The sequence below is a fragment of the Xiphophorus maculatus genome, chromosome 17 (genome assembly GCF_002775205.1).
Source record: "Xiphophorus maculatus strain JP 163 A chromosome 17, X_maculatus-5.0-male, whole genome shotgun sequence".
Classification (NCBI taxonomy): domain Eukaryota; kingdom Metazoa; phylum Chordata; class Actinopteri; order Cyprinodontiformes; family Poeciliidae; genus Xiphophorus; species Xiphophorus maculatus.
The window spans coordinates 16,475,482-16,490,295 of NC_036459.1; the positions used below are offsets into that span (position 1 = coordinate 16,475,482).

Here is a 14,814-nt window from a genome sequence, read left to right on the forward strand (position 1 = left end):
GTGAACCTCCTGATCGTCACGATGCCTGGGAGGCAAACAAGTAGCAAGCTGGAAATTCCTTTGTATCATCTTGATCCACACATCACCCAACAAAAACAAGAATACATGAGATGAAAGGGTTTAATTATGCTGGTTTATTGCTCCCAGTGACAAGTCGCAAGCTACGACATCCAAACCGTGCCAAAACTCCGCCCTGCACCGCAAAAGAATCAGGCTCAATCACTGCTTAATTAGCGTATTTAACTAAGATATGCGAAGCATTTTAATAGATGTAAGAAATACATGACAAAGGCTGGCGCTCTCGCAAACGAAAAACTTGAACATGATCAAAATGAAAGCAACAAAGACACGACAGAGAACCGGCCCCATGTTCAGCCTGCTGGGTCGGTCCTGCTTCGTTTACTTTGAACAGCAGTGAAAAATACATGTTCAGGTTCAGACGAATGAGAGCAGGGTCGTAGAGGAAGTAAGGAAAAAATAAAAAGGGCGCGTCAATTACAACACACATATATTAACATAACTTCAATTCTAATTTTGCTTCCTGCTCATTGAAGATCAGTTGTCTAAGACTCTCACCTTTTTGAGATAAGTAAAAAAAATAAAACAGAGCGAAAACTCTGAAATTTTAAACCGTCAATGATCCATCTGACCGTGAAAAAGAAATGAAAGGGATATGAATATGATTTTTTCCTTTGAGTTTGCTTCGTTCTCTTGCGTCTTAATGAAAAGATAAAGCCCAAATTCACACGAAGGCCGGTCTGCTCTAAAGCACAAGTAAAGCTGCTACACGGAGTAACAAGATGATGTCGAGCATAAACAGAACAACATGCAGAATTTAGACGTGCGTTTACATAAAGCATTACGTTTGATCAAAGTACAAGTTTGATAAAAGCGTGGGACAGTAAAACTTGTCAAACTACCCTGTCAAAATGATTTAAGATTGATCACATCACCTGTGGCACGTAGGCAACATGTGGACAATATTTCTGCCCACATAGTCGCTCACCATTATTGTTCAGTGAGCCTTGAACCAAACTGGTTGCAACACGATTTAAAGACAAACAGGAAATTAAGTCCAATAAATCCAGGGCTAAACCACAGAAACGGAGCTGGAGACTAAATGTAACGTCGAAGCAGAACTATGACAATGAATCTGGCATGTTTCTGCTCTTTCCTTTTAGATGTAAAATTTCACTGTAGAGCAATAAACAGGAAAAAAAGAAGAAAAAGAAACCCAGATTGCTTTTGATAATTAATTCATCTGAGTTTCTGAAGAAAGAAAGACTGCGCTTCAACTAAAAAAAATTATCCTTTTGGTAAAGATCTGCTGCACTGAGGCCTATAATGCATCAACTGAACGAATGAGACGCATCTAGCTTTTGAGCTTAAGCCTTAAACATAAAAATGCAACGCTACTATTAAACGTAATTTATTGTACACAAAATACTATTTAGTTACTTTTTTTTTTTTTTAAAGAAACAATCTGCCTCGCATCTAAATCGGTGGAGTCGAAACGTCGCCTCATTTATTTGAGTCGAGTGTGTGAGGCCAAATGGATCAAACCTGGTGAACAGAAACAGAAAATCATTAATAAAATAATCATTTATAACAACAAATACAATGTGGCTGTTAAGGGATAAAGATGTTATAATAAATAAATAAATAAATTACAAGTGTAATCCCCCAAAACATCCCATCAAATGTACAAACAGAGGCATTTTTATAGGTATTTTAAAAAAAATAATAATTTAATCTTTAATTTTCTTAAGTTGATCAGCATGTCCAGGACTGTTATTGACCAAATCCGTCACATTTTATTTCTGCGTGACATAAACACGCTGTGACACACAACCACTCTTAACAAAGGGGAAGAAAGGAGAACAAGAAGTTGTTTGCCTTCACAAGTGAAGTGTGATAATGAAGATTAAAAAAAAAGTCTCCTCACGATCAGAGAACTCACTAAAACCGCAAAGTCTTACTAGCTGCGACAGCAGATTACAAACCAGTCCAAAGTGAGAAGGACGCAAATTCACAGCAATGATGTGCAAGGAGCTAAAATTAGATCAGAATGCAGACGACTGGGACGTAAATATAATAAACGCCTTTCATCAGTGTTAATGGGAGGCAGAAACCATTACACATTCCTTTGTGCATGGCCTTGACAGAAGACACTGTGTTGTCGCGTTACGGTTTCCTCGGGGTTGACGCCCGATTCTCGGTACAAGTCGAAGTTTCCACCAAACCTGTTGGGGTGACTGTGCATGAAAAACACAGTGGAGACATTTGACTTTCTAACAAGTTTAGAGAGGAAACGAGTTAAACCCCACGCAAGCTTTTTCAGCACAAAGTATTGGTTACGTTCCTAATAACGTCAAGAGAAGCTGGACAAAGAAGGGATTCCTGAATGCAGTGGTTGGGAACACGCAGCCGATAGAGGGAGTAACTGCAAAGAGCTGCAAAGGTAGCAGTCAGGACAAGAGGAAGAAAACCCTAAACACTAAACCCTGAAAAAAAGGAATAAATGAAGGTGTCAGATATTGTGAGCGGTCCTAAGAGTGCAACTGCAGAGCCAACACTGTGTCCACTCCCGTCTTTATCTACAGTACAGCGACTCCTGAAGAAGCTCGGGGAGCTCAGGTTCAAACATCACATTCACCATTGGGAACCGAAGCGTCCCTGAGACAATTGAGTTAAATGACAACCCTGCATGAGAATTAAGGCCTTCCTTCCTAAAACAGAACACATTGACCGTTTAGGGACACTGACACAGTGGAATAAAGCTTTTTTTTTTTTTTTCCCCCCCAAACACATGAAGTGCTCAGCACCGCTCAGTGATTTTCTTTGAATAGTTAAAAGCCATTCGTTAAATAGGAGCAAATACAAAATCATCGTTAAGACATGAATGACTTTAGTTTCTGTCAAATCAACAAATACAATGAAGTTTACTTGGTGGCCTGAGTTACTGAAATACTAAACAATATATAGAATTGACAATAACATTGAGTTTAATTGAATATGACTGTAAAATGTGTACCACATACACCTTTATATAACTTCAGTCATATTCAATAAATTAGAATATATATATATATATTTATAGTTCTTCTGGGGTCTTTAGACACATTTCTCACTAGTTTTCTTTCCAGAGTTGTAGAAGTCTTTGGTTTTCTACCTCTGCCAGACTTGTCCTCTGTTCTGTGGCTCTCTTTCATTTTCTTGCTCATATTTCTCACTCCACTTTTTTTTACACTTGGAACAGCCGTTGACGACTTTGTGTATCGTCGTTCTCCCGATTTGTGAGCATCAGCAATTCCTTTTCTTAAGTCTAAACCGAATTGTTTCTTATATCTCTTTGTTGTTTCTTTGGCACGATGCTCTGTCAAGTGACGGCTCAAACCCATGCTGAGGATTTTGGACTGCGTTTAGCTTCTTACACGCTTTTCTTGCTTCCTTTTCCATTGCCTCCTGTTCGTGTCTTGTGTAAAGCCCTTTGTGCTCCACTTGTTTAGAAAAATAACAAGGGATTGATTGATCTGGCACTGCGCATGATACTTTAATCCTTCATCATTTCTAAAAAAAAAAAAAAAGAAAGAAAAATCTGACAAGCATGTCAAACTTCATTTGTAATCTTTGAAAGTCTAAAACTTTTGACTCTTTGTTTGCACACAGAATGAAACTCGGACCTGTCAGAGAATCCCAGGCAGATCCTAACTTGCTGCTTCCTTTGCCTTCCTCTTGTCTCTTGTGCAGTGTGTTCAAGAACCGGACTCAGACGTTCATCTAAACGGTTACATTATGGGCAGGCTTATAGCGAACGCCTGTAGACTGGCATTCGGTTTCGGAACAGAATGTAAATGAAAGCACAAAAAACCCAAAAACGTTTCCATCATGACACACCTGGTTATATCAACGTTTGAGAGAGGCTCTCCTCGCTTTTGATCTGAAATAGTTTTTGGTGCAATAAGAAGAAAAGCAAGATAACAACAAAAACAACATGTTTCCCGTCTGTGTGAAGAAAGGCCGGCTTAAATAATTATTTCAGTCTGGGTGCCACGGCAACTAGACGCAGTTAGTTAGCGCGGCGCCGTACAGTGGAGCTAGTCGCAATAGTGTTCTGGAAAAAAAAAAGAGAAGGAGCTTCTGTTGCTGAAAGTATTCCTGCAGACACTGAGACGGCCAGTCCAGTCTGTTTTCAGTTTGGTGTCATGTCAGACAAATCTCCTAAGTCAGTTAGAAGAATAAGGCCGTGAAATACCAAAATAAACCTGCTCCACCCATTTTATACACAGAGAAGCTCCTTAATGCTACTTTTTGTCTTGTCACATAATGACAAAAAAAATAAAAAAATAAACCTCTGTGTACAACTGCTCCGCTTGGTAGACTACCGCACTCTAATATTTATCTTTTGTAATATTTGCTTTAAAGGGTTTCCTAATGAAACACTTATTCAAATTTGACTTTTGTGTTTATTTAGTAATGTTTTACATAGCGTTTGTTTTTTAAGTATCGTATAAGAATAATTCAATCTGGAGAGACTCAGACGGCGATAGGAAGACAATTAGAAGAGTTTATTGACAAACAGAATTTAAAGTCTTTGGCGCTCGGGCCCCGGCTGGGGATAACGGTTATCGCAGCGTTAGCGATAGGCTTCAGATGAGCATCCCCGATGCTGTTAGGAACGTCATCCCCCAGGGCCCGGCACTGGTGGTGGAGGTTGAAGAAGGGTGCGGGCCTCAGGACCGGGCGAATGGAGGAGAAGGGGTGGTGGTGGGTTGACCTCGGCTGGAGAGCGAAGGACACGATGAATGAAGGTCCTTATCAGCTGGGACTTGGTCGATGATTGGACGTGACGTGGCTTGGTCTGGCGTTGATAGGTCGACGATTGTGGGCAGGTCCCTTCAATTAACGGGTCCCGATGGGGATAAAAGAGTCTTCCAGTTTGAATTTGCGCCTAGGCTTCATTTGTCTACAGCACTGTTGGCTCTGTATGTACTTCCGCCATTTTCTCACAGTCAACCACTATGGACCTTACCACAGGGGCCGCTTTTCATTGGCTGATGCCCATTCTACGTGGTCACGTGCGAGGCCGTCTCACAAACACACTTAGCTTCCCGTTAGCTAAGTGCAGCATAATGGCAGAACTGATACAACTTCTACACCTTGAAGCCTGTCTGCTACACAGTCTTACGTTAGCTGAACAGATCAATATGCAATGTGTCTGTATCTGTCATACACTAAAGATTTTATTTTAGCAGAAAAGGCTTTGGACTAAACTGTTACTCGTGTTAGCCACGTTAGCACCAAGTACAGCTAGTCAATCAACCATCGCTGTGTTCAGGGAAGCGCTGATTAAAAATCTAGAAATAAATATCAAGCCTGGAAACTTGATATCCTAACGGACTGAATGTTTTGTTTTTAACTAATCTTTGCTCGTCTTGCAGGGAGCAGGCAGTTGCCACGGTAACAGGTGTGCTTAAACTACAAAGAGAGAGAGAGAGAGTAAAAAGGTACGAGTGGTTTTGAGTTGATCACCTGTTCAGGTTATTTTACCTTTGTTTACCTTTGCTGTGGCGCATTACAGCCGCTGTAGTTTCTAAATGTTGGACTAATTACCTCGTTCGTTTGTGAGTTTAGGTCATTCACAACAAACATCAAATAGAACAAATATACTTCATACAATTTTAACAAACAAATGGCTTCTACCGTGGTAATTATGTGAAATTAAATGAATTATATCCCAACTTCAGAAGATTTGCCTTTACCTTTCCAGAGCTCTTTGGTTCCTCCTATCAGTCTGTAGCTTCTCATATTGAGGTCAAAGTTCAGATCTACCATAACTGACTGACACCTGCTGGCCTCAGGTTTGCAACCAGCTTGTGACTGAGAAACCAGTAACCTCCTCCCAGTTGATGACATGAACTTGTTAGTTCCTCTGTCCATTTAGTAGCTGATATATTGTGAAAATCCGGTAGAAATGATGCACTAATCTAGTCATGTTTATGTAGAAACAACGCGCCGCAAGGCTTTGCTTGTGAGACTTGCGGTCACGTGGTTCGGTTGTGGGCGGAGCTTGGTAAGGACCATCGGCGTCGTCGCCGAACTTGGCAGGAACCGTCTGTGTGAACACGCCGACCGATCAGACACGAGCCACGGAGTCACGCGGCGTCAGCGCCCGTGATCTCCTTTGTGAAGTTGTGACACCGGCTCCACTCAAAGAAAGAAGATGACTTCGAAATCAATCTTGAGATCATTTAATGTTCCCTCTTAGAAAGAGGGAATAAATGCAACAAAACAAAACAAAAGGAATGAAGCGATTAATCGTCATTGTTTATTGAAGTAATCGCCAGCTGGTTTAGTAATGAGTTAATTGTTTAACTGGAGTAGACGGACTCAAGAAAGGCAATTGTGCCAAAATTGCACAAAAATTACAAACATTTTGCAAAGAAAATTACAAAAAAACTTTTTTGTTTGTAAATATGTTTTATCCAGAATTTCTCATCTGGTCCTTTGCTGTTGAGTTATTAATTATTAATCGGTTAATCAAATAAATAAATAAATAGATCAGTCAAGATATTCTTGCTAGCCTCTTGTAATATTCTAATCTTGAATGTTGTGTTTTACTAAGCTGTAAATCGTCAAGGTAACAGAAAGGATTCAAAAATCCCATTTTGAGTGATTAATACAAATACGGCAAGTTAGTGAAATTTGATTTAGTGTCAAACACGACTTGGCTATAAAAGGCTTGTATCATCATCATAAAAAAAAAAAAAACTTCAATTAAATATAAAACTAAACAAATTGGAATTTTTGAACAAAAGAGATCACGACTCAAGTAGCCTAATAACACCCAGAAATATTCCACGGTGAGACACTGTTCACAATGGTAAGCTTGCACAAACGGAGGCGTTGCACAGAGATATGTACAATATGTACTGGATATAAAGAAAAGGTGTGAGCTGTGCAGCCTGTTTAGTGCGGCGGGAGCAGGCGATGACAGAACCAAACCCAAAAGGTAAATGGAGGAAAATTGACTTAACATGTGATATAATTATTAGATTCATTCTGTCTTTCTATAAATCAGAAAGTTTTATCTAATTTCTTGTGTATAAGAAAAAAACCATTTATCAGCTTTTATTTTTAAAAACTGCTTCTGTGTAGTTTGAGAAAACAATGATGGTCGGATAACTGAGGAAACCTCTCTGTCTCTTGGCTTGTGATCTTTTAAAAAATAATAATAACAATTTAAGTTAATTTTTTATTTATTTTTTATTTACTTTTTTTAATTTAAATATCTGTTAAGCCACGCTCAGGCTTCACTTTACTGTATGTCAACGTTTGGATGCTTCTGAAAAGATACAATCGAACTAGCTACATTTATATATTATTATATTTATTTATTATTTATATATTATATTATATTATATTTCCCCCCAGGTTGAACTGCTTTGTTGTTTCTGTCATTTCTGAAATACCTGGGAAAGCTACTGTGACTGAAAAGAGTTTAAAGAAACTGCAGCAGTATAATCAAAAGAGTGATTTGAAAACACACATGAATCCAAACATAAAGCAGAAATGTGTCAAAGTCTTCTGTGGTTTAGGTCTTATTCTGTTTTTTTTTTTTTGTTTTTTTTGCAGCATTTAATGGTTAAAAATTAAATATATTTGCAGTCTCACGGTGTCAGAACACAATAGACTTTTGTTCTGACGAGACCAAAGGATGAAATCAATTTAGCCTTACAGAAAGAAAGACAAACAATCCTAAAGTACAAACTGTCAAAACTCCCTCTAGTATCACACACAATATCATTCCTCTATTATTGACTTAAGTACCGTCTACATCGGTTCTTTAGTACTTAAGAACACAGGGCCGGTCCCTTTGCTCGTCATCCTGACCTGTGTTTACTGAGTCTTGCATAAATTGATCTATGGTCATTTTCCCACAGTACCAGTCAAAATGTCACCATGCCAAACGTCAGGTCCTGGAATCCAACCCGACTTGTTTAATGAGCCTCTTGCATTAAAGGCGTCGAGTTTGTGATGCATTTTTGTCTAATTTTTTTTTGTCTGAATATTAGAGATGTGCAGATGCCGCGCTGGCACTAAAAATACTTTCTGAACATCACAGGTTGACAGGGCGGAGATCATTTTCACCGGAGAAAAGTTCCCCATTCCCAGCTAACAGAAATGACTCAGCAATGACACCATTTTTGTGTGTGCTTTTTTTTTTGGTTGTTTTCTTTCTTTCTTTCTTTTTAAGGAGAGTCATAATCTTTTTTTTTTTTTTTTTTTTTTAATTATTTAATCATTCATCAACAACAGGTCATTGACCACAGGAGCAAAGCAAACATGGCATTTTTTTTTTGTTTGTTCCTACATCTCCCCATCCATCCATACCTTGCTGCAAACAATAGAAACAACAAAATAAAAAAATATATAAAAGGGTAAAAAAAAAAACACACGATAAAAAGAACAATAATTATACAGCTGAAAAAGAAAAAAAAAAACCCCGACAAAACACAAGTATGAAAATCCAAAAGACCGAGACGGAACTCAAAAACGTGGAGTGGACAGCCTGTAATGAGCACACAAACCAAGACAGGGCCTGGATATTTAACACTACACAGGTTGACAATCACTGTCAATAGCCAGAACCACAAGTAACCGCCGAAGCTGCCGGGCCGGGGGCACACACAAACACACACACACACACACACCCACACAGCAGAGCCAGCTCCTGTACAACTTTCAGGCTTTAGGGAGGGCATCCAGTCTCTCAAAATAAAATAATAGAGGGGCCCAAGTTTTATAACATTTTTGGATCGAACCTCTAACACAAAATTCAATCTTCTCTAACTTAAGGAACAGGGACAGATCTTTCAACCAAAGAGAAGCCTTGGGTGGGTGTTCTGATTTCCACGCTAATAGTATTCTTCTTCGGGCGAGGAGAGTTGAAAAAGCCAGTACATTTTTAAAATCATGTGTTAATGATATACCCTCCCCTGGGATTCCAAATATTGCCAGTTCAGCTCTGGGTTGGAAACCTATTTCAAAAGCTTCAGATAGGATTTGAAACGTTGTAGACCAGAAGTTGCACAGTTTGTTACAGGACCAGAACATGTGAGATAAATTTGCCTTAGCTATATGGCAACGGATACACCGACTGTAGAATAGATCCTTGAGAGTCTGACTCTACTGTAATGAATCCTATGAAGGATCTTGAACTGAATTAGTCCAAGTCGAGCGCATGATGTTGACCCATTTAGTCCACGTAATGCGTGATTCCAGGTCTCATCAGAAATGTGTATTCCAAGTTCTTCTGACCATTCTGCCCTGATCTCATTGAGCTCTGCTGTATTGAGTGATGAGATGCCATTATAAATTTTGGAGATGAGACCTCTACATTGTGTTGGAGTTTGCAAAATTATGTCCATTCCTCCCTTTGGGGGTAAATTGGGAAAGCAAGGACTAATGTTACGAACAAAGTCACGAATCTGGAGATATCGAAATGGTGAGGAACGCTGTTGATGGGTTTATTTTAGGTCCTAACCTGCAAAGAATCAACCAGAGACAAATTACTTTTCTGCAGAAGAGGAGAGCAGAAACCCAGACGCGGAGAGCCGCCGTCAAACACTGTCTGGGATCAACTCTGCCAGCTCTTTGTCTGCACTGCTCTTTATTAGAAAAAAACAAGGAAGGAGGTTGGGCTTTTTCACACAGTCACACAAAGAATTTGACCAATGACCTTTACTACAGGATGTTCTGGAACCTTCTGTGGACATGCCCTTACAAGGGCATGAGGCTGACCGCAACCAATCAGCCCCACAGAAAGCTGTTAACACAGGAATGTGCAAACTTCTCTAGCCCCCAGGCAAACATCCTAAAAATAGTTAATAGTGTATCACAGAAGAAAAGGAGTGTTGCTTGGGAGAGAGGGGAAGCTTTGAGGTAATTAATGCAGGGAAAGATGATGGCTTACATGCATTCAGTTCTAATTGGTACCAGTCAACATCTGGTTGTTGGAGCAAACAGACTACTTTTTGTAGGTTTGCTGCCCAGTAATAATACAGCAGGTTAGGTAGAGCCATGGCCCCTCTTCCTTGTGTCTCTGAAGGAAACGCCTATTGATTCTAGAGTGTTTATTACTCCACATGAACGAGGTCAGCTGTTTATCAATGAGTCTGAAGAATGATTTTGGGAGAAAAACTGCAATACTCTGAAAAAGATACATAAATCTTGGCAAGATGTTCATTTTAATACATGCTACTTTGTCAGTTAGATATAAATTTAGGACACTCCACCTTTGGAGGTCACGTTTAAGATTATTAAGCAGAGGGGAGAAAATTTTTTCAAACAGATCAGAAAAAGAACGCATCACATTGATTCCCGGTAGCTATTCAGAGGTTCACATGAAAATCATAGATTTTAATGTTATCTGAACTTTTTTTTAATGTATGTCAATGTCATATTAATCTCATTCATGCATTACATTAGATCTAAAACTTGAGAATCCAATCTGGGGCTGAAGTTGAAATGAAATGAAAATTAAATAAAATCTTTTTTTTTCTTTTCAATTCACTGAAATGAAACTCGCGACACGATACGTTTATTTCCGCTCTTAATTGAACTGATTGGAACTTCATGCTCCACCGGCACTTTGGGGCAAACAGAATTATTAAGGAAGGGAAATATTATCCCAGAAAAAAACTTCTTTTACTTATTTTGAAGTCACAAAAAAGAGAAAAACAAAACATTTCCTATCAGTACATAAGTGTTTTTTTTTATTTTATTTAGTCTTTTAACGCAGGGCCAGTCATCATGGAAGGCCAGACGTCCAGAAAACGTTTTCCTCTGAGGTACGGTTGGATCTTCCTGTTCTTGGCCTGCCTTGCTTCATGGGTCATGTTTTACAGTGAAAACATCACTGATCACATAACCTGCGGGTTATCGGAGGTGAGTACTTGTCATCTTTAAAATGCTGACTCCAACAGCGTGCGCATCGTATGAGGCTGATAAAAATACAGTAACGTTCTGGCCGTACGACCATCATCCCTCCAGATAGTGCAGTTGTGGATTTAGCCTCATGCATAAAATAGATTGAGAAAGACGGCAAAGATAATATCAGGGTAAGATTATCAGCCTTGCTTAAGGGGCTGAAGCACACATCAAAATATCACCAACCATATTTTCTGTTGTTCAGCAGATAATACTTATTTACCTTACAATCAAAAGTAATCAAACAGGCATACGCTACTGAACCACAATGTGGTGGAAATAAGAAATGCGTTTTCAACCTGAAATAAGTGCACTCTCATCCTTGACAAATATAACATCATGTGAAAGTAAATTTGTACTGTAAATCAGTATTTTGTATGAAACTGTATTTCATACAAAACACATACATAAACTGTATTTTTAATTGATGAATACAACTGTATTTATCAATCATTTACTTTGATTGGTCTCTAAACTTTCCTCTAGCTAAAGATGAGCGTTCTCACCTCTAAGGCTCCAACACCCAACGCCACAACGTCAAAACGTCCCACTGAGCCTCCAGAGCCAGCCAACATCTGCTCCTTCCACTCTGTGTTACCAGAAGACGTTCTGGAGGCAGAACTGTTGAAGGAGTCCATCGCCTGGCCTGAAACTCCTTCTCTCCTGCCTAACTTCTCTCTGAATGACACCAGTGGTTCAGCTCACAGCACCTTCACCATTCTGCCAAGAAACGGCGGAGGAAGTTGGAGAGTTGGGGATCAGCTGGAGGTCCTGATACAAATCGCCGACTTCCACGGCCGCCGCAAGTCGTCAGGAGGAGATGTTCTGCTCGCTCGGCTGCACAACCCGACTCTTTTTGCAGGCGTTGCAGGGCGAGTGTTGGATCATCGCAATGGCTCTTACACTGCTGCATTCTCTTTACTCTGGGAAGGAAGCGCACAGGTTGAGGTGAGACTAAAACATTTCTTGATGAGAGTACCAGTAATGTGTCCTAACTCTCAACAAAATGAACCTTTTTAATGATTTGTGATAAGAGGAAACAGACAATCTCATGTTTGGGTGACTTTATTTCCAAACTATAACATGTTAGGATCAGAGGGAATAACAAACATAGGGAGAGACGACAAAACACAAGAGAAGCACCAGAGGAGGACAAACGTGTCTCTCCATCATATAATGCAGACTATACTTGGGGGGTCATGTGCTATTTTTTATTCTCCAGCAGCCATTGGGCGAGAGCTACCTAAATCAAAAACACCAGATTGTACTTACAAGTATTGCAGATACTTCATTCTATGTCATAGGACTTTTTTCCGGCTCTTTTCAAAAAGGTGACCCTGGTCCATCCCAGCGAGGCGGTCACTGTGCTGGAAAGAATCACCCAGCAGAACCCTGACAGAGTTTCGTTAAAAGGCAACTTCCGCGCTGGCTCAGTCACTGAAGCTACTTCTTGCAACGTATGCCTCAAGGCGCCACCGGAAAAACTGTGCAACTTCACCGACATCCGCACCGGTGAGCCCTGGTTCTGCTACAAGCCAAAGAAACTCAAATGTGAACACTGGCTCATTCACTCATTTGGAGGATTCGGTCTGAAACTAAAGCCAATGGAGGAAAAGCTCTTTCAAAGGTAATGTTAGTTGCAAAATATATTTTTTTTTTTTTACAAATTGACTGGCAGTAATAGTGAATATTATATTATTAAATACATGATGTACATGATGTTGCTAAACACATTTTCTGTTGTGTGCTGTAGGGGTGTCAACATGAAAGTCTTCATTCAATCATCAGGGCCTTCAAACATCACTATTTTACCCAAACTGAAAGGTAAAGGTTTACAACACGGCAATGGATTGCTTGACAAATTACAGGACGGAAAATAAAAATTTATTCCATTTGATACATTATTTTGGCTTTCTCATAGCACCTTATATGATCTGGATGTTATTGTCTCTACTTGGAATCGACTCTATGGCTAACTGTGTTTGATACATTTAGATTTGAGTTTAACCCGTTTACCTTGTTGCCAGATGTTCCTAGATATCGTTAGTCGGGACTCAAAGCTCCCACTGGAGTCTCAACCGAACTTGTTCTGTTTGTAGTTATAGAGACATATTTGTGTTTTTCTTAATTTTCCATAAACATGTATTTATTCTGAGCCATAACAACTGTAGAATAGTTTTAAGCTGAAATAATAATAATAATAATGAAGTCACTAAATTTTCAAAAATAATTTTCTTCCAGTTCTGAATGAAACAGTTTCAACAAACACATCAGGTAAATTTGATCTAATTGTGCAAAAATACTATAACAAAGTGTCTTTAAAAATATTGTTTTTGACCTTGATTTTCTTCTTAAAATGTTTATCTTTTTAATCTTCTTTCTGACTTTAGGACGAGGTGTGATCACTCAACCTGCTGGTTATTATTACCAGGGTATTTGGCGAGCCCTAGATGGCTCCACAGTTCAACAGCTTACTAACAACTCAGCAATTAGCCAGTGTTTGAGTGGCAAGGTGCTCCACCTGTATGGAGACTCCACCATCAGGCAGTGGTTTGAATATTTAATCTCAGCAGCACCAGGTAGACGCCCAACAGAAATGTCTAGTAACAACTGAAATTGGTTCATGCTACTGTCTAATCTGCTCTTTTTCACGGTTTCAGATCTAAAGAAGTTTGACCTGAAAAGTCTAACGCAGACAGGACCTTTCATGGCCTTGAATTACGCAAAGAACACCTTAGTGACGTTCCGCTGCCACGCTCCTCCCATCCGTTTCGGTCACTTGCCGATCAGTCAGATACGATACATTGCCAACGAACTGGATGGTGTGGTTGGAGGTGAAAACACGGTAGTAGTTATCGGAGTTTGGTCGCACTTCAGCACTTTCCCCGTTGAGGTCTACATCCGGCGCCTGCTGACCATACGGAGGGCAGTGGAGCGGCTGTTGACCAGAGCTCCAGGTACGCTGGTCATCATCAGGACCGCGAACCCCAAAGCGCTGTCCCTCTACGAGACTCTGACCAACAGTGACTGGTTTTCAATTCAACGTGACAAAATACTCAGGACAATATTTAAAGGGGTCAATGTCCGATTTGTGGATGCCTGGGAGATGACCTTGGCCCACCACCTGCCGCACAACCTCCACCCACAGCTTCCCATAATTAGAAACATGCTAAATGTTGTTTTATCCCACATATGTTCTCCAGCAGGAAACTTTAAAAAAGCAACAAAGTTGTAGCATAGGACCTTTAATTGGGTAACTTCTGGTGATTGGTGACACTTCATCTATATCACATTAAAGGAATATCAACCAGCAGTTACAAAGACGGAATAAAAATGAGCAACACAGAAGTAGGTGAAGGAAATTTGGTGCTGGGATGAAATGGCCTCCAAGGTTTGAAGAAGTGCAGATTTTCAAGAAGTCTGTCATGAGTTGTAGGTGGTGAGGTAGACGCCTTGGAGCCAGGTTTGTAGAATGAATCATGATTTGCACATCAAGGCAAAAATGTTCAAATTAACAGAGACAACATTCCATCAAACTGAATAAGTTTTACAGAAACCTTTTACAACAGTGTTCACCATCGATTGCTCACACCAAATCCAAAGTCCACATGGCCCAAGTTATAAAGATGTTATTGTCTACCGTAAATTTAACAATGTTCTGGGTTCGGCTTCTGGGCTGAAGGCTCAACTAAATCAGCCACGTGCCGCAGCTGTTTGCAGTGAGTTCACAGCCAATACAATGGGGCGCGATTGCAGAGCAAATTCCTCTTTTGTTCAGTAAACCAACAACGCTTTGCTCTGGTGATCCTGTAAAGCGAGGCA

At 39.9% G+C, this 14,814-nt stretch overlaps 1 protein-coding gene across 1 annotated transcript; it reads left to right on the forward strand.

The window, feature by feature from the left end:
- The first annotated feature begins 10,815 nt into the window (after positions 1-10,815).
- On the forward strand, positions 10,816-14,308 carry LOC111611847 (NXPE family member 3-like). Its single transcript, XM_023350434.1, has 7 exons — positions 10,816-10,950; positions 11,479-11,940; positions 12,324-12,619; positions 12,746-12,816; positions 13,234-13,266; positions 13,383-13,571; positions 13,653-14,308. The coding sequence occupies exons 1-7, from the start codon at positions 10,816-10,818 to the stop codon at positions 14,225-14,227; spliced, it is 1,761 nt and encodes a 586-aa protein (XP_023206202.1). The 3' UTR covers positions 14,228-14,308.
- The last annotated feature ends 506 nt before the right edge of the window (positions 14,309-14,814 follow it).

Coding starts and splice junctions, on each gene's coding strand:
- LOC111611847 (XM_023350434.1), top strand. CDS start 10,816: ATGGAAGGCCAGACGTCCAGAAAACGTTTTCCTCTGAGGTACGGTTGG. Junction 10,951..11,478: donor TAACCTGCGGGTTATCGGAG/GTGAGTACTTGT, acceptor ACTTTCCTCTAG/CTAAAGATGAGCGTTCTCAC. Junction 11,941..12,323: donor AAGGAAGCGCACAGGTTGAG/GTGAGACTAAAA, acceptor CTTTTCAAAAAG/GTGACCCTGGTCCATCCCAG.